The sequence below is a fragment of the Akebia trifoliata genome, chromosome 7, assembly GCF_017979445.1.
Source record: "Akebia trifoliata isolate Shusen 1 chromosome 7, ASM1797944v1, whole genome shotgun sequence".
NCBI classification, from domain to species: Eukaryota; Viridiplantae; Streptophyta; class Magnoliopsida; order Ranunculales; family Lardizabalaceae; genus Akebia; species Akebia trifoliata.
This window is the reverse complement of record NC_141381.1, coordinates 907,396-929,811: the sequence shown is the minus strand read 5'-3', so window position 1 is coordinate 929,811 and position 22,416 is coordinate 907,396. Positions and strand designations below refer to the sequence as shown.

Here is a 22,416-nt window from a genome sequence, read left to right as displayed (position 1 = left end):
CCTATTACAAAGGATCGTCTTAGGTGGACCCATCAGATGAAAACCAACTATTCCAACTATCTATCTATTTAATAGAAGAAAGGAAATTAAGAAAATTTTAATGAGAAAAGTTGGTCCAAAATGACATTCGAAAACTGTTTATTCAGAACCCTAACAGCAACAGATCAAAATTACCAGTCTCCATTGAATTGGGCGGAGCAACGAATCACTCTCTCTTAAGCGCACAGCGGATTACAAAAACCTTGAAAGAGAAGTCTCGACCCAGATCAATAGGCAAAAAAATAATACTTTGATCGGAGGCAACATAGTGATCTTGTGAGATCCATATCAGGTAAAGGTGATGGAATGTAACTGAGATGGCCCACTACCGTCTCCCTCTTGTTGCAAACACATTGTGTTCGTCCTTTGACTCTGCTGATGTGTCACTAAGTCCTGAGGTTCCTTGACCTGGACCAAATTGGCGATTAGCTACTGTTTCTCCTTCCTCCACTCTGACATTGTCCCTCAGCCCCCCAATATCTCCAATGTACGATGATCTCATTCCCTTTTTTCCACGAGCAATCTTCAAATGAATAAGAGTCAGAAACAGATCAAAACTAAACACTAATACACAATGAAAAACTATTAAATGAGCCAAGTGAAGGAGATTTTTTTTTTGCTCCTTTGAAATGATAAGAGTTCTTTCAGGACCATTCAACATTTTTTTTTTTTTCCTAATATCTGAAAGAATTTATAATAGATCAGAATGTTTGGATTATTAGACCAGTTTTGGGCCAAATCCCATTGACAGGTCCTCATCAGCTTATGATTTATCCCAAATACTGGAAAAATCCTTTTTTACCACTCAAGTCTATATTGGGTCGTATCTTCAGTCAAGGCATGTGCCTTTATATTCTTTCTCAATACCTTCATCCCATTAATGGAGGTCCCACTATAAAAATGAAAAAAGATTGCAGATCTATGGTGACGATCTTCCCATCCGAACTTAATTGAATGTTCCTCTTCTTAAATGTGGAATGAAACTTAGTTCTTGAAACATGGAGGGTAGGAATTTAAAGCAGTTTCACTGCCAAGATGATTTTTACTTACATATTTTCCAGAGCTCTCTTCTTTGTAAACTATAAAAAAATCGCCAGTTTGTAGGTCATGTTTTCTTACAAAATCTCCTGAAGATTAAAAAAAGAGAATAAGAAAAAGAAAAAATAATTACATTAAAAGGTAGAAAATGGTCTAAGAGAAATGAATTCAGATTTGGACAAAAACTTGGAGGGAGTAAAGTTCAACATGCCTGTATTCTCCATAACATACATTCTACTTTGGTTATTTGGCCAGTACCTGCAAAGGACATAAAAGATTAAAAAAAATTCAGCAAGTTGATTCCGAGTAAACAAAGCCAAGCATCCATATAAATATTAAAATCATTAGCTAACATGTTCAGAAATTCTCTTCAGTCAAGTAAAGCTTGCTCCAAGAGAAGTTGAGTTTCTGAAGACCTCAACCCTCAGCCGAAATTAAGTTGGCTGGGCTACTTGTAACACACACACACACACACACATGCCCGCACGGACACACACACTCTACAGAAGCTATTTTGAAGTATCATGGTAAAATAGCTTAACCCCTCCCCCAACCGTTGGTTCCTCTTAATGGTATATTCCACAAAGTTGATTTTCCTCTTAACATAAATAAAGAGTTGTTCCTTACTACATACATGCTTACCTTGAATATTTATAGCTATAGACACTATTTAGGGCTCTAAGAGTAATGAAAATAATGTTCTAAAGTGGGACTACATCCAAAGTTAAAAGACTTGAGCAAATATGCAGACCAAATTTCATAATACATATTTGAAAAACGCCTATACTTGAATTGTCAAATGAATTCACCCCTACCTATACTTGAATCTCCATTTTATTGAGTAAGTTGTGTCCTCCATTTGTAGAATGAGTCCATCTTTTGCAACTAATGGAGGGAGATTCGCTTCTGCATCCTTCTACAAAAGTAAATCCAATGGAAACAATTGTTATCTCTAGCTTCACACTAGTAGCATGATTACCAAATGAGGAAACCTTGTGTTTTATTGAAGAAATGGGAAGTTCATAGTTCCCTACCCTGTCTACATACAGAGAAGACCAACAACTGTACAATGATTCCCATCAAGGATACCTTGTAGGTCAATCATTTTTTATCAAATGACTGTAACAATCTGATCTACTGAAATTGTTAGGACCATTCACATTTTTTTTTTAAACTGTTCAAGAGAATGTGATAGATTAGACTCGTGGGATGGTTATAATCATTTGATTTGGTTATCTTTTTGAGTTAGAAGTTCTACCTGAGAGCTAAGGGCCCATAAATGGCAGATCAAAACCCTCATGTGTCCTATGTGTTTTTCACAGATAAAAATGATTAGACTACCCATTTCTCAATAAAACCCTAGGTTTCCTCTAGTAAAATATCCAAGTTTGTATAATTCTATTAGAATTGAGAATATCATACTTTTGGAAGCACAATTCTTCCCAGGTTACCAACATCAGTGTTCCGCAACTCTTTCTGCACAAGCACTACCCAATCCTTCCCTTCGATTTCCTGACCAGATCAAAACCACAACTGAATCTCAGATTGGGTCAAATATTAGGAAAATATGGAGTGACATCAATTGGTGGAAAAATGCTACATAGAACTGTTCTTTTAATGGATACATTCAACTGTCCTTCCATAAATCAAATAAGACATGAGACATTCCAATTCTTAATATAATTACAAAGGAAGAAAAAGGGGAAAAAAAGAAAAAGAAAAGAAAATCTCACTGATAGTCAAGTCACCCACCACGACCTTCAGGCATTTGACATGGCACCCTAGGAAATGAATCTGAACCATGAGTATTGGGCATGGCCTTGGACTGAATGCAAACCCAAGGTCATTTATTTGCATGAACCATACCATTTGATCAAGAATCTTGACCTAACCACATGCAAATACACCTAGCTATGGTTGTAAAATGGGAAGATCTACATAGAAAACGGTACTCAAGGTTCATCAATTCAGACTGCCAAATGACACAAACTAAACTTCATGCCATGTGGACCATCATCACCATGCAACCAAGGACAGGGTTTTAAACGCCCATTCCCAGTGGTTAGTATCTCACTTACCAGAAGAAGAAGAAAAATACTTTGTTTTGTATCCAATCCAGGGCCATTTGGGGGGTCCGGACTAATGACCACGTGTGTGATGTTTAAGAAAATCTCCATAGGTGCATAGAATGAAGTCTGGATGTTGAACCAGAATCATTTTTTTCTGTTTGATATATCACACTATACTTTCCAGTCTCATCTTGGTCAGAGACCTCATTGATAACATTTGAGGAAATTTAGGAATAGCCCCTATAGGAGATAAAATAAAGAATCTCAATTGAGATATCAAGAAAAGAATAAATGAACAGACCTTGTCATCTTCAGGTCTATTAGAACTTTCCGAGGGAAGATATCCAGACTGAGGGTCTGAGCTAGTAGAAACCAAAGATGTCCTTATGTTTGGAGTAGCTTCCAATGCACTATGTTCCCGCAAGGGGGGGAACTCACCTCTAGCTGAAGGTTCCAAATTGGCATTCTTATTTCCATCCAAGAGAGCAGTCATGCTTGTGGTGCTAGAGCAGCTCGGACGAACCACTTTTCGCTTGTGCAATGGAGCTGATGCACTACCAACCAGAGAATTACCATTCCCTTGATCACAAGAAGTTGCAAAAGCATTTGTTTCCTGGTTTTTAGTGTGGGGTGCATAGAGGGAATAATTCAAGGGAGGAAACCTCATCGCTGTGGGAAATAACGGGTTCTGGAACACCGCTTGAACAGGCACAAAGTTAGTGGGGAACACTGCAAGGTTACAAGAATTAAAGAGGTAAGTTACTGGAAATTAAAGGAAAAAAGAGTAGTATAAGTTAGTGAAAAAATGGTAAATCACCAGGCTAATAAAATGTTGTGAGCATCATTGGCACTTTCATTCCAATGCTGAGACCAAAATAGAAATTAGTAAGTCATATGTATACCTATTTCATCATGGAACAAGCCCATGAGTAAAAATAAGTGTTTCAAGCCCTTGCGGAAAAATGCTCAAATCCAATGACCAGAAATGACCAATCAGGTGGATTCTTGATGTGTAGGGCAGCCCACAAACAAACCCAAGAAAATGAGGGAATGCACGGTCAACCCTTCTAGGGTTCCATTTGTTGCATTCTTGCGTTAATATTTAAAAAGATTGCATAAATACATGTGGTGTATAGGTATGAATACAAGAGAAAAGATCATATGGAAATAATATGTATTCCAGCACCCCCTCGTGATGATTGTGTCCAAAAGAAATTGGAACCGACTAAATGAAAGATCCGTCGTGAAAAAATGTGCAAGCCAATCCACATTTTGACCAAAAAGAAAATGAAGAGAGCCCCTAGCAACACACCCACTTGTAAAATTGTAATCAATATCCACAGGTTTCTTGAGTGCGAAGAATTCAACTCCGAGTATGTAGCATTAATGTAGCACTAATGATAGTCAAAGTGGATGCGGAGAAGATTCTAATGTTGTGAACAAGATATTGAATCCACATGAATCAACATTAATGATTGGGAGTGACCAATAAAAACTAGAGCAAGACTGTTGACTACTGGGATGGCTTAGAGAGAAGACTTGAGATGGTGGGTTCAAGTCAGCTTACCCATAAAAAAAATGTATACCGGGGGTCTAACTGAGGAAAAACTTTTCTTGAGTGGGAATAACCACCATGACTAAGAAATAATGAAGGTCACCAAGATCAATTGTATCAAACTAAATAATGAAGTACCAATAAAAAATTAAAAAAAAAGAAAAAAAAAGACTGAGATAAAGAATCTCATAAAGGAGTGTTCTTTTCCCAATGAAGACAATATCGTCAATATAAAGGAGAAGGATAACAACACTAGGGCAGAACAATGATCACATACACGAAAGTCATGTTCATAATCACCAAGTTCGGATTCGGAGGGGGTCACTTTGATTAGGTTAGAGAAGATTCAATTGATCAAGATAATAGCAACATTTTTTATGCAACAATTCATTGATCAAGAATCGCCGATAAATTCAATGAATTAATTGGGAAACCCCTTATTTGTTGAATTTTTCCTAATTTTGGGAAATTTTCGGAAAACTTGTGATGGTGGTCATGTCTGGTGTAGTGAAACCCAATCACCGAGAAGTAAGAGCTAAAATGAGTGAACCACGATAGAGATGTTGGTTAGAATTTCATTAAGAGCCTCATGCAACTTGCATACATGAAGGAAACTGTGAATAGCTGAGAGCCAGTGGCAATCACACATATACTTCCTCACTAAGAATACCATGGAAGAAGGCATTCTTGACATCTCTAGCAGTTGAATGAGCCTACTGCAGGAGACAATAGAATAACCCAAATGGTAAGTTTGCCAATCGAAAAGAATATTTTTTCGTAATCCAATCCATGATGCTAGGAGAGTAGCGCTCACTGTTGCCATTAGAACGAAATTTGATCTTGGAAAATCACGAGTTTTACAAACACACGACAAAGAACCATACCAGACCTAATTCTTGAGAAACTTGGAACTTTTTTTGACAGGTAAAAGATTTTACTAATAAAAGGAGGAAGAAGCCACCCTACAAAAGCAAGAAAAAAAAAATAGAATGTCTCAATCGTCACGAAACCAATTCCACTTAATATAGAAATCTTCAAAAAAAAAGTAAGCAAAAATTTCTTTTAATTCCTTCAATGTCTTCCTCCAATAGAATATTAACCTCAAGCAAAGGATGCTCCTTCCCCTTAACAATCCTACTATTCCACTCCAACCAAATACCCCAACATAAGGCAAACGGGGTTAGAGGCCAAAAGATTCATTTTTTTATTTAGTGAAATTGCTTGAAGATGCCAACCTTGGAATAACACAACGAGATAAGACCAAAAAAACACCGAGAAGAAAGGAATAAAGAAAGACAATGTTGAACTTTACCCACACCACATCAAGATATGAACAATGATAAGATAACATTACCACATCATCTACAGTATGCATAGGGGGGCACATACAGAGTTCTGGTAAAGAAAATGATGGGTGCCACCAAAGTGATCGCCCAGAAGTAAGTCCAATTAGATTATCCAAACTATCTATATAATATAGAGTACCGTTGTCCCTACACTTTTGGCAAGTCAAATAACAATCACTGGATACAAAGAACCAGATATTTGGGAAACTTTGGGCAAGGTGTTCTCCAATGATTGTACGGCCCAGATTCTTAAGTTTCCGTGTGTATGGCTAAGAAGTATTAGTGAGTTATGATACTGCATGTCTGCAACGCAGATCTATAATTTCACTAAGTTTTGATTAATGTGAATATCAAAATGTACAGTTGAAAAGAGATGGTTCAATCACCTGAATCTTGATAAAAACCACCTGGAATATGACCAAATAGACTTTCCATTTGCTGAGGATTTAATGAGTTCCCAGAAACCTCCACCTTCCGCTTCAAATTGGGTGTTGCAGCACTAGAAAGACACATGTTATTGTACGGAAAGCAGTGATATTGAGGTGGATTTCCTACAGGTTGTGGACCCCACAAATTATTCACTCCAGAAAAGATGGGAATGCGTCCCGTCGCAAATTGAGCAAAGCCTAAAACAAAGAAAATCTCTAATCACATTGGTAACCACTATGAAGCAATATCAACACATGTTATTGTAGTTTTTTTTCTTGGGGGAGGGGGGTTTCTCTTTTATCTATCAAAAAAAAAAATAAATAAACAACAACAACAACAGTTGCAAAATTGTGAACTAAGAAACTAAACCATGTTCACCATTTCATACTTTTCAGCTGAGATACAAAAGTTGAAATTTTGAGAAATGGCTTCAGAGAAGATATCATTTCAAGTTTAAAAGAGATATAAATACCAGCTGTTAAAATCAATTATGTTAGCTACTTTGGCAACTTATTGCTTTTTGTTCATGGCTTGAAGCACAATTTTAGAACAAGAGCAATGCAAGGAGCTTACCTTGAAGATAAATACTAAATTTCAATTGAAGTCAAGTAGAAGTGTCAACTTGATCAATTTACATCTAAGAGACTTGTCTTTTATTTGCTTTTTTCCATTTCTATATGAATTTTATAACTTGACAGGGATAACAAGGGATGAGATCTAATTACCAGACTGATGAAACCATGTAATGACATTGGCTCCATCAAGAAAGATTACTTACTGAGCCCATACAATTCCATATCATGAAAGAATTTTGAAGTTTGGGAGAGAATGCTGGGGCAAGTGGACCTAAAGGTCCTTGAGGTTCACTAGTGTTGGGTGAAGAACCAACAAGGAATTCAGGTTCTTGAGAGAGGAAGGCATGGGGAATCATCACTGGTGTTATTAGATGAAGAGGCAACCTGGTTGGGAGAGGTGCTCTATGGAACTTGTCAACTAGGTTATGCAAATGTTTATGTATTGTATGAGTTATTAATGAACAAAAGTGCTTTTTTGGCAAGAAGTAGTATACTAATAAGCAAAAAACGCACGATGGGAAGCTTTTGCCAAAATCTTCAATTTAATTCTATAAATTCGATTATTTATCAGAAAAGAAAATATTGGTGGGTTCCTTTCTATCATTATTCATAAATGCCAAATTTTCTTCATCATTACAAGCAACACAAAAATTGTGGTGTACTTCCTATTAACCTTAACTTTTGGAATATGGCGTCAAATTATAGCCAAACTACTAGATTATGCCATAACATCGTGTATGTCTTATCATTAAATGACTCTTTCATTAAGACTCGAAAACCATGCAGAGACAAGACGCAATTTTATGCCAATTATCAACTTGACACAACCCATTCCTTTACCAGCCTAGGACCGGCATTGCAAGCATATCTCATACAGACAGAGGATGTTTCAACATTGTTTTACACTAACTCTCAATCAAAAGCAACCAACTCCTTCATCCAGGCTTGAGATCAGACATGCAAACCTACAACTCATCAAAGTGACGTTCCTTCAAAAGTTCCATCTACCAAGTCCATACCAAAGAGTAACAAATCTGGATAATAAACTATGCATGCAATTTGCTGCACCAAGAAAGGTACCCACTACACACATGAACCATAAGCAATTATGATGCCAACATTCTCAATACCAACCTCCCCACCATACAACAACCAACTACACCACATAATGCAATTAGATGTAGAAAACCAAGGAGATGCATGCCCATCATGAAATGTCCCAATAATCAATCATCAACATGAGAAAAAACGAATCTTCTACCTTACTGGAGAGGGGAATGAATATTTTTCCTCATTGGCGTATGTTTTTTATTAGGAAAATAAAGATTCGACTCAACTGCTCACCCTCACCCAAAAAATAGAGTATGTATTGTATTTCAGAAAAGACCCATTTAAAATCATGAGGTTAGCCTCTTAGATGGGATTCCTCAAATGAATAGTTTTACTAATGAGCTGGACTTTTTTTTTTTTTTGCATTTTTGTCTATGTAACTTGGCAATTAGACAAAAAAACTAAACCCTTTATGAACTATCACATTCCTTGGTATGTAGAATATCACATAAGATACCGAAGGGGATTTACAATTCACAAGAATAGCTCAAATTTGAAACTTTACATTGGTGTGAAATATAATTTAACATGAGGTTTTGTTCTACTCCAGATTACAAACCAACAAATAAAAGATGTCACAGAGAATCGAACCCCCCCCCCCCCCCCCCCCCGCATTCTTTTTTCTTCTATTTTCCTCTCTCCAAGCAGGAAAATATAACAATTCTTAAAATGATCCCACCCTGAGTTGAGTTACCAAAAATGATCACAAACATTTGCTCCTTTCGGTTCATGCTTCCAACATAATTGATTGTCCTTCGCACACAAAACATCCATGTCAAACAACTGCCCTTGACATAGATCCAGTAGGTTTAGGATCTCCTAAAAGTGATGTGTTATACCCCAAAACTATACGTTCTTTCCGCAACCCTTCCACAAGCTCCAATATGGGCCTTATATTCCTTAAAAGTTGAGTACCCATGAGATGTATGAACAATTCTCCCTTCAAAAGGGTATTTCCAATGACCCTTTAAGATGCATTTTATTCTTAATTTCAATCATTGAATATAGAAAAACAAAAATTTGATAAGGGTTCTCCCTACATTTTAGATAGTATCATAGAGGACATGCATATGATGAGTAGCTGTTCCGTACCTATTTTGGCATGTTATGAGTAAAAAAGTTGCATTGCGGAAACTCTAGTGTCTCCAATCTCAACTTTTCTTTGGGAGATCTCATCTAAAATAAGAAACATTCATTGAAGATTCGATAACGTCATGGAAGATCAAAACCAACAATAGAGACTAGCAAAATAAGGGGGTTTCAAGTAAGAGAGTGATCAGAAACTTCAATTTTGTTTTTTACGACTCCTCAATTAGATTAGCTGAAACAAATCTTTTGTTTCAGCAAGATTATCCTACATGAGAAATGATAAAAAATTACCAGTTTTCTCTTTCAAAAATGAACTTGATTTTTGGGCTTGTTGATCTACTACTAACAATCACATTGATGGACAGATGGCAACATAGTTCGATTTACAGATCTCTTAGTATAGTTTGTGAACAGAAATCATTCCCAAGACACAATGAATTACAAGTGAGTTGACAAGGCCGAGTCATGACTGAGTCAGCAGTCGAGTTAGTATTGAACCAGACAATAGTTACTATTCAAATTTGAAACAGTAGGGTTTTCGGCAACAAACAACAATAGCTCAGCAGATCAATCTCAAAATATTCAAACAAAAAAAAAAACAGAAATTGAAACTCAGAAATATCCAGAAAACCAGACAAAGATTGACCTGGTTGAGATTGCAACACAGGTGTCACTCCTGGAACCGCTACATTGAGATTGACTCTTCCAGATTCCTCAACTTTGATCGAATTCGTCTCTCCAACTCCTTCACTCCTATAAATATGTGCAAGATTCATCGAAGAAGCCTCCGCTGTTGCTGCCGAAACAGAAATCAAACTCGGTACTTGAATCGTAGATCTTGCGAGTTTTCTTCTATCGATTAGTTCTCCAAAACTATCGATCTTTGGCTTCTCTTCTCTAAAATCATCACCGCCGATCCTCGAAACCATAGGTATGGAATAATTTACAGTAGAACCAGATGAAGAAGAAGAGGAAAGATGATTCGGAGGAGAGCTATTAACCCTAACATTTTCATTTTCTGAAACACGATTCTGCATCGAAACCCTAGAAATTTCAACCACAGAGAAACTCTGTATTTGAAGGAGTATATAAGAGTAAGATAAAGAGAAAAATTAAGAAAATTCTGCTAAATTTAGAATAGTGAAGCTGTGAGGGTGTTTTCTGCTAAATTTAGAGCAAATAAATTTTCTGCTAAATTTAGGGGGTATTTGTGAGAGACAGATAGGAGAGAATCGTATAGAATCTGTAACAGAACTGTTGTGAGTGAGAAGAAGGAGAAGACATTGATACGGATTTCGTCGGTTCGGAAATTAGAGCGAAACGTTTCGGCCGTTTTTTGTTCCGCGCCATTAATATTTTTTATTTTTTATTTTTTATATTTTAATTTTCAGAGAAAATTTAAGGAATCAATTTAATTCTCTCTCTCTCTCTCTCTTAAACAGATTCGATGAAGACGAAAGTCACGAAACGGGACCTTGTAAGTTCTAACAGATCTCTGTAAATGTTTTCGGGCGCGCGCGTAAAGAAGAGTGTTTTTAGAGGCAAATAATTGATTTGAGGATTACTTGGTACTTGAAACTAACAGACACGTGGCAGACATGCACTCCATTGCAATGAGTCGAGTAAACTGGTGGGCCTATCTTTTAATTGGTTTGGAGTGACGGCGTTCGGTAAGTGAACATCCAACATGCTGCAATCCGACAAGTAATTAATCAAATCCGGAAATCCAATTGGATCGGATTTATCCAAATCGGACCTGATAACAACCTGATCGGATCAAACAGATTTCATATACAAATTTAAATAATTTTTTTTTTATCTAAATAGAATATACACTATAAATTACTTAATTTCTGGCGGCCCCTATCAAATTGGGACATTTTTAATCATTGAGTCTGTGATTTCTTGACGCCCCGATATGGCATGGGTTAGAATCATTGATTTCCCTCTCGAGATACACAAATGTACATCTTAATAAAAATGTACAATTGTGTATCCCGATAAAAAGAATCTATGATTGTAACATATGTCACATAGGGGCGTGTGTTGCCCTAAAAAAATCATTATTCTTAATCAAATCATCCCATAAGTTAAAAGTTAAAAATATCAAATCAGAATCTTATTGGAATCCAAATTTTCAATGCAGATCTGAAATTATGACCCGATCCATTGACAACCCTACTAAAACCAAAGAGAGAAGTTAGGAGGAGGGCACCCTACGTGAGAACGTGTCGTGAAACATACAAATTTGTTGTTTTTAACCTAAAGACAAAAAATTGAGGTTCCCCTTCTAAAATTGACTTCATAATATATATTTAATACAGTCCAAAAATCCAATGATATATAAAACATTTCTTATTATATCTATAATTAAATAAGGGTTAGGATCCGGTGACTTGTGAAAAAATTCAACGGTTAAGATTTATCCTCTAGACAAATATCACCGAGATGTGTATTATGAAGATACATGTTAATCTTGTTCGTTAGATTTTGTTTTTACATTGTTGGGACCATTTGTTTTCTCATGAGTCATCAGATCCCAACCCATTAAATGAATAATAAGGAGTCTTTATTATATGCATTCAAGAAGAAACATTAAAACCCTCCCATACTTCAGATCTTGCCATATAAATATTGAATAAATAACCCTCAATAAAATCAGTAATATTAGATTTACCCCCTTTGTAAAATGCAAGATTAAGCTTACCCCTCTTGACCATAAGTCAACCTTGTGTTTTCTTGATGATTTAATGGTGAAATATTAATTTTTTTTTCTTCTCAAATTGTCTTTTTAATACTTGAATTACTAAATCAAAATTTGAAAAATAACAAATTTTTACTATTAAATCATCAAGAAAAAACAACTTTGACTTGTGGTCAAGAGGGTAAACCTTATATCACCAATTTTACAGGGGATGTTTCTAAAATACCGTTTTTATTTTTTTGATGCTTTTAATGAGAGGTTTATGTGGTAAGATCTGAGGTGTGAGAGGTGGATTTTAATCATTGTCACTTAGTGTATATGATCTAGATTCATAACTAATATGGTTAATAATTGGTCATAAAAATTTATCAACTCTTATAAGTGACATCACCAATCAGCATGAGTGTTCAGACATAGGGTTTACAAAAGAATCATGATAATCTAACGCCCTTGTTTTGTATGCTCTCTTCACAGAGCCGTAGATCCATTGCTTCGAGATATGCATGGACAAATATTTATGGTTTTGAACAATTTTGTGAAGTGGGCATACAAAAAAGAAGCGGATTATCACAACTCTTGACTAAAAGATTTGTCTATAGAAAGTAGGCACAAAATATTTAGCAAGACATTACAAACATTAATATAAAACTTGACTTAGCTAGCTTGTATATTATTTAACAGAACACATATATCCCAATCCCAATATAAACATTATCCATGACAACTATAGGTTATGATGATTGTTGTTTCAATTCTACTGCAAAACAAAAGGCACAAATTTCTCACAAATCAATCCAAGAGTCTCATGGCATATGAAGAGAACATATGTGACCCTAGCAATCAATTCCTCTTTTTTTTTTTTTTTTAATAATTTTTTTTCCTAAACAGATCTTCAAGCTCATGAATCTAAGGTAAAATAGCTTTAATGATATTCAACCTTCAACCATCCATATTTTTTTCAACCTTGTCCTAATTTTCCATCGTTTTCAGTCATCATTTTACACTTCAATAAAAATCGTATATTTTTTTGAGATTTGAAGACGGAAAAGACAACCAATTAAAATTTTTACTTGAGTTGATATTAGTTTTGAGAAGAAAACTCAGAATTTTTACTGGATGTTGAAGTTGAGGACATTTAGACCTCTTTTTATTAGTCTATTAAGAAGACTGAGGTAAAAGGAAGTATGTCATCACTTGGAAAATATTAGAGGATGTGTAATGTAGTAGTGATTTACTCGGAAAAAACATTTTTAAACATACTAAACTGAGGTGGTGTGTACACAGAACCATAGATTTTCCTCGAGATACACAACGAGAATCTATGGTTGTCCACATTCCATATCATTTGAGTATTTTTGTTTTTTTAAGTCGTTTTATCATTATTCGTCTTTACAATATTCAAGAAAGAATCAATGATTTTCTGACCCCCACTCTGACGTGGCATGTTGATAGGACCATATATTTTTTTCTCGGGATACACAACTGCACATATTTACGGAGATGATACATTGTGCATCTCGAGGAAAATTTATGTTCTACTTATATATGCCGTGTTTAGTACGAAACGATCTATGATCAACTCAGAAATAGAATCGATTAAACATTAGTAAAGATTCTCGCTCTGTCCTTTTTTCTGTTAGAATACTCTCTCTCTATGCTAGCTCATTCTCCAACCTCTAATGGCGGAAGTAGAAGATTCCGAAGAAATTAGGGTTTGCATTAATGAAACCCTGACAGACGACGAACTTCGATCTATTCTGTCGAAATTACAGAGCGACAAGGACACGGAGGGTTTCGGATTGGTTTGCAAACGATGGTTGCATTTGCAGAGCACAGAGAGGAAGAAACTCTGCGCTCGTGCTGGACCTCATATGCTTATAAAATTGGCGGCCAGGTTCACTAGTCTTGTCGAATTAGATCTCTCTCAATCTGCTTCTCGATCATTCTATCCTGGAGTCACTGATTCAGATCTCTCAGTCATTGCCTCTGGATTTCGTTGCTTACAGATTCTCAATCTTCAGAATTGTAAAGGTGATTTTATTTTTTATTTTTGTTTATCTTTGATTATTTGAGATTATCGGTATTTTTCTGTGCTTGTGTGGTGAATTTTGGGGTTTGATCGGATAAAAGATGATGCCTTTGTTTGGTTTTATTGATTTTTTTTCATAATTGTTATACTTTTGGAGGGAAATTCACTTTGGAATTACTATAAGAAATAGAGTATTTAGGTAAACTTGTGAGATCGCATTATTGCTTTATGTGGCAATTCAATTTAGCTCATGCTCTATTTATATCCAAGTCGTGGGATCCGAAAATGTTCATTTCAGATTCTGATAAAATATTGAATTTGGTGAACTCGGGGTTTTGTTTGTAGTGTATTTCACTCTGGATGATTAAACAGACTGGGATTTCTTTTGTTGATTTGTGCTGGAGCTCATTGTAGTAGTTCCTTCTGGTTTTTTTTTTTTTTCAACAGATTCCGTAAGTTGGAAGTGTTCATAAATTGGAATCTTGTGTTTGTGTAGGTGCTCTGTTGAAGTTAGTTCATGATTGACCCTCATGGGAGTGTTGAATTATTCTCTATATTTGACAATATATGTTTGTGCATGTAAACTAGGGTCTGGTTCTTGTGATCTTTTTTTTTTTTTTTTGATATTGTAATATATTAATAAAAAGGAGAGAAACAACAATCAAGGAGGCCGAGATGGCCTCTAAAAGAAACCAAACAAGGAAAAAAAATCAAAAATCACAAAAAAGTGTTCCATCTAAAAACAAAGTCTTCAAAAGTAATCCCAACAAAGTCTATGTTTTGTTTTGACCAATGGTACAATAGGTTCTTGTGATCTTTATGGAGTTCTTTTTGAAAGATGAAATGCATGTCGCATTTGGTGAAAGAGATTGAATTATGTTGTTATTATTGAATATGCTATATATATTTTTATCGACAATGATCAATGAAAGGTTCTTTCTTCTTTTTTTGGTGTTAACTATTTCATAAAATATTATATTGTTTGAATGTCAGAGTAATAATGTACCATGCATACATGGGATGTTACTCACTAACCACTTTGACACTCTTGAGATGGAGAATGTGACACCTAAGCACTTTTAGTTACTTTCTAACTTCTTGTAACTCCTCGCACACTTGTATGGTGCACTTTTCATATAGGACAAGTAGTTGTAACTATCGGATGACAAGGTAAGACTTGTCATTCATTCTTTGTTTGTAATTCTATAAATAATCATTGTAGTAGGATGAGACAAATCGATAAAAGAAAACCAGAGATCATTCTCTGTTTATTAAAAGCATTTCATCATATTCTCTGTTTAGTAAAATCAATAAAGGTGTGAATTGGTAACAGCTTAGTTGATTCTCGACTGGAACCGGGACTAATTAGGTTACCTTTATATGTGTTGGAACCGAAACCAATAGGAATAAGAATAGTTGTGTATGATAACGTCCATGGTTTAAATTATCGTTTTGTTCGATGTTTCGATTTCTAAAAACTTGTAACGATACAGACATTACCGAAATATTCTAATACATTTAAAAAGGAGGTGAGGAGAAGAAGAGAAATTGACCTCTCTCTCTCTCTCTATGAATGTTGAAACAACAAATTTTTCGATTCTATGCCATATCATCTAAGAATGTTGAAAAAATGAGATGTCTTGATCAATACATTCCAAGACAATACAACATTTTGAACCACGACAATATTGGTAACCAATTTGAACTGATCTATAACTAGTTAAGACTGATAACCATGAATTATAACATTGCCAATGGTGTCAATTTCTTCTAAGAGAGTCAATTTTAATTTTTTTTAATACGAATCTTGTAGGGAATGGAATTTTTTGTTAACTATCAGAAAAAAATTATAGTACCGTGACCGTTGAGCACAATAGGTTTCTGCCTTGTGTGCATTAATACTCGAACTAGAACCTGCCGATCAAAACCTCTGCATGTCAAGCCATAAGGTCTGGATCTGTTGACTTTTTGATGCAATATAATTGTATTTTTAAATTGTAGGTTTGCTTGTGGAATACTATTTGAACAATGCATCCCGATCAAACTACAAGAAATTTTTTATAGGACGACGGTAAGACTAGCTATGCTCTATAGAGAAGAAAGCTGGCAACAAAGAAACATGTGCATGATTTAGCATTGCAAAGATGAGGATGTTGAGTGGAAAAATTAGGAAAGATAAAGTTAAAATTAACATTTAAGAAAATGTTGGAGTAGCTCCAATGGGTAATAAACTAAGCTGATTGAGATGGTTTTTTATTGTGCAATGAAGCCGTTACAGCACCCAGTTAGAAGGAATATGCAAGCTGATGGTTCTAATAGGTCAAGGGGGAGATAAAAAGAATGTGGATTGTATAGATTTAGGACAAAACAGGTCCATCTCCAGTGTTTATGTGTTACAAAGACACGAAAACATGTGTCGGTGTTCAACATAGGTATGAAATGTCTAACGTTGGACTTTTTTTTTTTTGAAACAGTATAATATATTGATAAGAGAGAAAGAAAGTACAAGGGGGCTGAGAAAGCCTCCAAAGAGAAGGAAAGAAAACTTAAGCTACACTATTCACATAAAGATTGCCATCTAAAAACAAAAATCATCAAAAGTTGTCCCTATGAACTGAATGATCTGTTTAGACCACATGTATAACAGACCCAAAATCTCCAAGAAGCATGCATGAGAATTACTAGTCTTATTGTTGAACACTCTATTGTTTCTCTCCTTCCATACCCCCCAAGCAATAGCGTCGGTGGTAACATATTCCACAGGATCCTCTTTTGGTGTGAAAAGCATTACTGGTCCCCCCTACTAACAAAGAAGAGAACTCACGAGGGGGAACCCAGAAAACATGGAAAGCTCGAGGAACTTGACCAAATAATATACACAAAAGGACAGTGGAGTAAAATATGATTAACAGATTCCCCGTCTCTCAAGCATAGGGGACAACAATTAGGGGTGATCCATCCCCGCAAAATCAGATTATCCAACGTAAGAATCCTACCGAGGGACGCCAACCAAACAAAGAAAGATATTTTAGAGGGGACTAACCTTGACCAAATAATGGAAGTCGAAAGTGTTCGCTCTGTATTAGCAGTAAGCCACATGTAGAAGGATCTGACTGAGAATCTCGAGTCCTTAGCCCTTATCCACTCCCATTTATCCTGTTCACTTTCGTTGATGTGAAATGTATGCATAAGATCAAGGAAAGATGTCACTTCGGTTAGCTCCCAGTCATTAAAGTTCCTTCTGAACCCCAAATCCCAAGTAGGACCAGACTCATTGCCAATCAAACACTGCTGGATAGAACAGTTCTTCTTAATAGAACAAGCGTACAAAGATGGATATTGAGAAGCCAGAGGCAAGGTGCCACACCAAATATCCTCCTAAAATCTAATTTTGTCTCCCATACCTGCTTTAAACCTAATCCCTTTTTGAAAATCCTCGCTTACCTTAAGAATCCCTTTCCAAACACTACAACCGTACGAACCATTCGACTCACCACTATACCATCCTAACCTCCTCTCCCCGTATTTGGCCTTAATCACCTTCCTCCACAGACTACCCCTCTCCTCACCGAATCTCCACAACCATTTCCTAACAGAGCTCTATTAGCTATTCTAAGACCCTTATGCTAGCCCCCCATTCTTCTTAGGTGTGCAATAACTTTCCATCTGACTAAATGATACTTCCTCCTACCTTCCCAATCATTCCACAAGAAGTTCCTCATAAGCCTTTCTAATCTACCTTCAACAGACCTCGGGAGCGTAAACAAAGAGAGGAAGTAAACCGGGATACTAGATAAAGTGCTTTTGATCAAAGTTACTTTTCCTCCTTTCGACAGATAATTTGCCTTCCACATGCTCAACCTTTTCTCCATTCTCTCAATCACTCCATCCCAGATTCTAATACTATTATATGGAGCTCCCAACGGTAGGTCCAAATAAGACGTGGGAAAGGTATCATACCCACAACCCAACGTTGTGGCCATCAAATGAATATCCTGAATCTCTCCTACCCCGAACAATTTACTTTTCTGCAAGTTAATATGCAGACCTGACATAGCCTCAAAGCAGCACAATAAACCCGAAGCACCTTATAGGAAAAAGGGCAATGAATTAAAATGTGATCAACAGATTCCCCTTCCATCAAGCAAAGGGGACAACAATTAGGAGTGATCCAACCCTGAGCAATAAAGTTATCCATCGTAAGAATCCTACCAAGGGAAGCCAACCAGACAAAGAAAGAGATTTTAGAAGGTACTGACCTAAACCAAATGATGGAAGCCGAGATGGTACGCTCAGCACTAGGAGTGAGCAATTTATGGAAGGATCTAACAGAGAATCTCGAATCCTTCGCTCTAATCCATTCCCACCTATCCTGTTCACTTTCGTTGCGATGAAGCGTATGCAAGAGATCGAGGAAAGATGTAACTTCGGTTAGCTCCCAATCATTAAAATTTCTCCTGAACCCCAAATCCCAAGTAGGATCGGACTCGTTGTGAATCAAACATTGCTGGATTGAATGATTCTTCTTAACAGAACAGACGTATAATGATGGAAATTGAGACGCTAGCGATGAAGGTCCGCACCAACAATCTTCCCAAAATCTAATTCTGTCCCCCACACCTGCTTTGAATCTAATCCATTGCTCAAAATCCTTGCTAACTTTCAAAATTCCTTTCCATAGGCTACACCCATACGAGGTTTTAGACTCACCACTATACCAACCTAAACTCCTCTCCCCATATTTAGCCATAATAACCTTCCTCCACAAACTACCCCTCTCCTCGCCAAACCTCCAAAGCCACTTTCCTAGAAGCGCTCTATTAGCAAATTTAAGACCCCTAATGCCTAGTCCTCCATTCGTCTTGGGCATGCAAATCACCTTCCATCTAACCAAATGATACTTCTTCCTACCACTCTTGTCATTCCACAAAAAGTTCTTCATAAGTCTTTCCAATCTAATTTCAACGGACCTCGGAAGCGTGAAAAGAGAGAGAAAGTAGACCGGAATGCTCGTTAAGGTACTTTTGATCAAAGTCACTTTCCCTCCTTTCGAAGATAATTAGCCTTCCACGTACTCAACCTTTTTTCCAATCTTTCAATCACACCATCCCAAATTTTGATACTATTGTAGGGTGCTCCCAGCGGTAAGCCCAAATAGGAAGTGGGCAAAGTATCATACCCACAACCCAAAGTTGAAGCCATCAAATGAATATCATTAACTTCTCCTACCCCAAAAAGTTTGCTTTTCTGCAGGTTAGTATGTAAATCTGACATAGCCTCGAAGCAACACAATAACACTCGAAGCACCCTCACTTGATCCCTCGAATCCTCCAAAAAAGTTAAGGTGTCATCCGCAAATTGAAGGTGAGAAATTAAAGGGCCGTCATTAATCCTAAAACCTGAAAGCTTACCTAAGTCAACCGCTCTTCTAAACAATCTCCCCAAGGCTTCAGCTACAATCAAAAACAAAAATGGAGATAAAGGGTAAATCTTTATACTTATCAAAACAAAAATAAGGTTTTTTGTTCTTCGTGTTTAACCGTTTCAGTAATGGGAATGTTGCTTTTGAAATGATATCTCATACGCATCTCTTCAGGAGGGTTACTCTTTTCCTCCTGTCTGTCTTCACCTTGGAGTGAGAGCATTGATATTGAGAAGGTATCTCATAATGGTTTATTAGATTACAGGGTACTTCCATTCTTGTTGTGAGCTTCGAGGAGATTCATCAAGCCTATATAATTATACTTTCTTGAAGGTGTGACCTGGGTGAGGTGGTAAAGTCTGTATGCCTGGGATCAAAACCCCTTCTCCCCACTTAGACCTATATAAAAAGATATGTTTATAGTTCCATGCAGCATTGTGTCACCTGGGTGAGGTGGTAAAGTCTGTGTGCCTGGGATCAAAACCCTACCTCCCCACTTAAACCTATATAAAAATGATATATTTATAGTTCATGCAGCCTTGATTCCCTAGCTGACAAGTGACGGCTGATAAATAAATGTTTGATATAGAACTAAACCAGTGACGGCTGATAAAATAATGTTATTGGTCGAAAAAATGCTTACATGTTACATCATGGGGTTTGATGTATTTGTGTGCTCTCTCTTATATCGGAATGATGCCTCGTACAGAAGGCGCCTCCAATACTCTCTGGATCATTGAATTGGTAGTCAGGTCTGATACCTATCAAGGTCTACATGTTCTAAAAGCATCGATACTTTCCAATGAATCCACATTTTCCCCAAGTGAGTTTTTTTAAAGGACTTTTTCATTGACAACATGTCAATTCATATTTCTCTGTTGCAGGTGTTACAGATGCTGGGTTGATTTCTCTTGGAAATGGTCTTCCATGTCTACAGTCATTGGATGTATCCTGTTGTAGAAAGCTCAGTGACAAGGGGCCGATTGCCATTGCTGAGAGCTGCTGCAACTTAAGAAGTTTGCACCTTTTGGGCTGTAGATTCATTACGGATGGATTATTAAAATCCCTTTCGAAAAACTGCCCCAATCTTGAAAAGTTGGGGCTACAAGGATGCATCAACATAACCGATTCGGGTCTTGCAATTCTTGTTGAAGGATGTCAGCGAATCAATTTTTTGGACATCAGTAAATGTAGCCATATTGGAGATACCGGGGTTTCGAGTGTTGCCAAGGCTTGTTCTTCTTCTCTAAGAAACTTAAAGCTACTAGATTGTTACAAAGTTGGAGACAATGCTATATTTTCCTTGGCCCAGTCGTGCAAGATTCTTGAGACTCTGGTCATTGGTGGTTGCCGTAAAGTTTCTGATGAATCCATAAAATCTTTGGTCGTCAACTGTAACCATAGTCTAAAACACTTGAGGATGGACTGGTGTTCGAGTGTTTCCGATTCTTCCTTGAGTTTCATCTTCTCGCTATGCAGAAACTTAGAGGCCCTTGATATTGGGTGCTGTGAGGAGGTGACAGATGAATCTTTTCGTGAATTGAGGAACATTGGTTTTGAGTCTCATCTAAAGGTTTTGAAGGTCAGCAACTGTCCGAAGATTACAGTTTCTGGAATAGGCATGCTTCTGGATTCCTGCAAATACCTAGAATATCTCGATCTGAGGTCATGCCCAAATGTCACAAAGGCTGATTGTTTTCAGGCTGGGTTAGGGTTTCCCGTAAGTTGTAAAGTCAACTTCACAGGTAGTTTATCGGAGCTTGATGCTTTTGTTGACGTGTTTCTTTGAATTGAAGATGCCCAATGGTTCGGTAAGCCCAGGGATTCTTTGAAAAAGATACTAAACAAGCAGCTCTAGGTAGTCTGGGCAACAGATGATCACCAGTCCAACTTTTAATTATTTGTGTCAGTTGTTCATGTTTTTCACTCATGTTTTATATGTGGATTTATTGTTTGAAGAACATTTCTTCTGTCATATTTGTCACAATATGCAGAGAGAAAAATACATTAAGGGGAGTGTGTTTTAAACTCTTAGTAATTTGTTGATATAAGAACCACTTTGAATGGCAATCTCTCTAGTTTTTCTTGGTGAAGGCAAGACTTGAATCGATCCTCCATTAGGTCTCCTTGACCTCTTTGTTTGTTTCCGCCCTTTGGTTTAATGAAATTATTATTATTTTTTCTATTATAGGTGGATTTGTAGGTCAGTTTTATTAAATTCAGCTAAGATTTTCAAAATACGAAAGAATAATCTTGGATCTCATATCATATATGTCTAAGATGAGTTGAATTGTTCAAAACATTGACTATCTTCCCTGATAACCTCATAGACTGCGATGACTGATTACTTGCCTTAGAAAGCCTGAGCACATTTCCCCTTGAATTCTCAATCTAGGGTTGGAGTTCTGATTTCTTCAGTTTCAATCCGAAAGTTGAAAAGAAAATACTGTAATTCGAAAGATCAAGAACATGACTGGAGCTCTAATTCTAACAGCAACATCATTGATGATCGGGAAATTCTGTGTTTTTCTTGTGAGAACTGAAAATCCGATTTCCATAGTTGAAGTAGAAGAGAGAGATAAAGAACAAAGAATCTCCATTGTCGGAGTTAATGGAGTCGGATTCTGAGTTAATCGATGCCTTGAAATCTCAATTGTAACGAAAGATCGGAGATCGAGAAGATGAAAAAGCTTTGGAGATCTTGAATCACATGATTTCAGCTTAATTGATGGGAAGATCAGAAGTTAGAAAGTTTTTGGAAGCAATTTTGCCTATAAATCCTCTCTATTATGAAGCTCTCTTACAGAAATCCTTGATCATGGAAACATGCGGAGAAAGCCAAATCGCGCTCTAACAGCTTGAATAAACCCTAAAACTTGCTTACAAAGAATGAAAGGAGAAAGAAGTTTGAGATGTTCAGTTGGTCATTGCTCCAATTCATCTTCTACAGAAGAACATTGATGAAGCAATGAAGATTTATCAAGATCTTGTCGATGAAGATCTTGAGGATT

At 36.6% G+C, this 22,416-nt stretch overlaps 2 protein-coding genes across 4 annotated transcripts; one reads left to right on the top strand and one right to left on the bottom strand.

Annotated features, from left to right (window-relative positions):
• Positions 1-75: 75 nt before the first annotated feature.
• Positions 76-10,700, bottom strand: LOC147397861 (uncharacterized). 2 transcript variants are annotated; one of them, XM_086446914.1, is made up of 8 exons: positions 9,897-10,695; positions 6,434-6,673; positions 3,448-3,875; positions 2,500-2,589; positions 1,893-1,993; positions 1,289-1,335; positions 1,090-1,166; positions 76-562 (listed from the first exon to the last, which is right to left on the bottom strand). In XM_086446914.1, exons 1-8 carry the CDS (start codon positions 10,285-10,287, stop codon positions 365-367), a joined length of 1,572 nt encoding a protein of 523 aa, XP_086303040.1. In that variant the 5' UTR covers positions 10,288-10,695; the 3' UTR covers positions 76-364. The 2 variants fall into 2 exon arrangements, with proteins under 2 accessions (XP_086303040.1, XP_086303041.1); XM_086446915.1 differs by lacking the exon at positions 6,434-6,673 and having other exon boundaries at positions 9,897-10,700.
• A 2,862-nt stretch (positions 10,701-13,562) lies between these two features.
• Positions 13,563-21,475, top strand: LOC147397860 (RNI-like superfamily protein). 2 transcript variants are annotated; one of them, XM_086446917.1, is made up of 3 exons: positions 13,563-13,985; positions 20,115-20,174; positions 20,290-21,475. In XM_086446917.1, exons 1-3 carry the CDS (start codon positions 13,634-13,636, stop codon positions 21,192-21,194), a joined length of 1,317 nt encoding a protein of 438 aa, XP_086303043.1. In that variant the 5' UTR covers positions 13,563-13,633; the 3' UTR covers positions 21,195-21,475. The 2 variants fall into 2 exon arrangements, with proteins under 2 accessions (XP_086303043.1, XP_086303044.1); XM_086446918.1 differs by lacking the exon at positions 20,115-20,174 and having other exon boundaries at positions 13,567-13,985.
• Positions 21,476-22,416: the final 941 nt, after the last annotated feature.

Excerpts from the sequence above, each read along its gene's own strand:
- LOC147397861 (XM_086446914.1), bottom strand. The coding sequence starts at position 10,287 with ATGCAGAATCGTGTTTCAGAAAATGAAAATGTTAGGGTTAATAGCTCT. Across the intron at positions 3,876-6,433 it reads TGGTTTTTATCAAGATTCAG|TGTTCCCCACTAACTTTGTG; the intron begins GTGATTGAACCA and ends GTAACCTTGCAG. Across the intron at positions 563-1,089 it reads AAGAGAGCTCTGGAAAATAT|ATTGCTCGTGGAAAAAAGGG; the intron begins GTAAGTAAAAAT and ends ATTCATTTGAAG.
- LOC147397860 (XM_086446917.1), top strand. The coding sequence starts at position 13,634 with ATGGCGGAAGTAGAAGATTCCGAAGAAATTAGGGTTTGCATTAATGAA. Across the intron at positions 13,986-20,114 it reads CAATCTTCAGAATTGTAAAG|AAGGCGCCTCCAATACTCTC; the intron begins GTGATTTTATTT and ends TGCCTCGTACAG. Across the intron at positions 20,175-20,289 it reads CAGGTCTGATACCTATCAAG|GTGTTACAGATGCTGGGTTG; the intron begins GTCTACATGTTC and ends TCTCTGTTGCAG.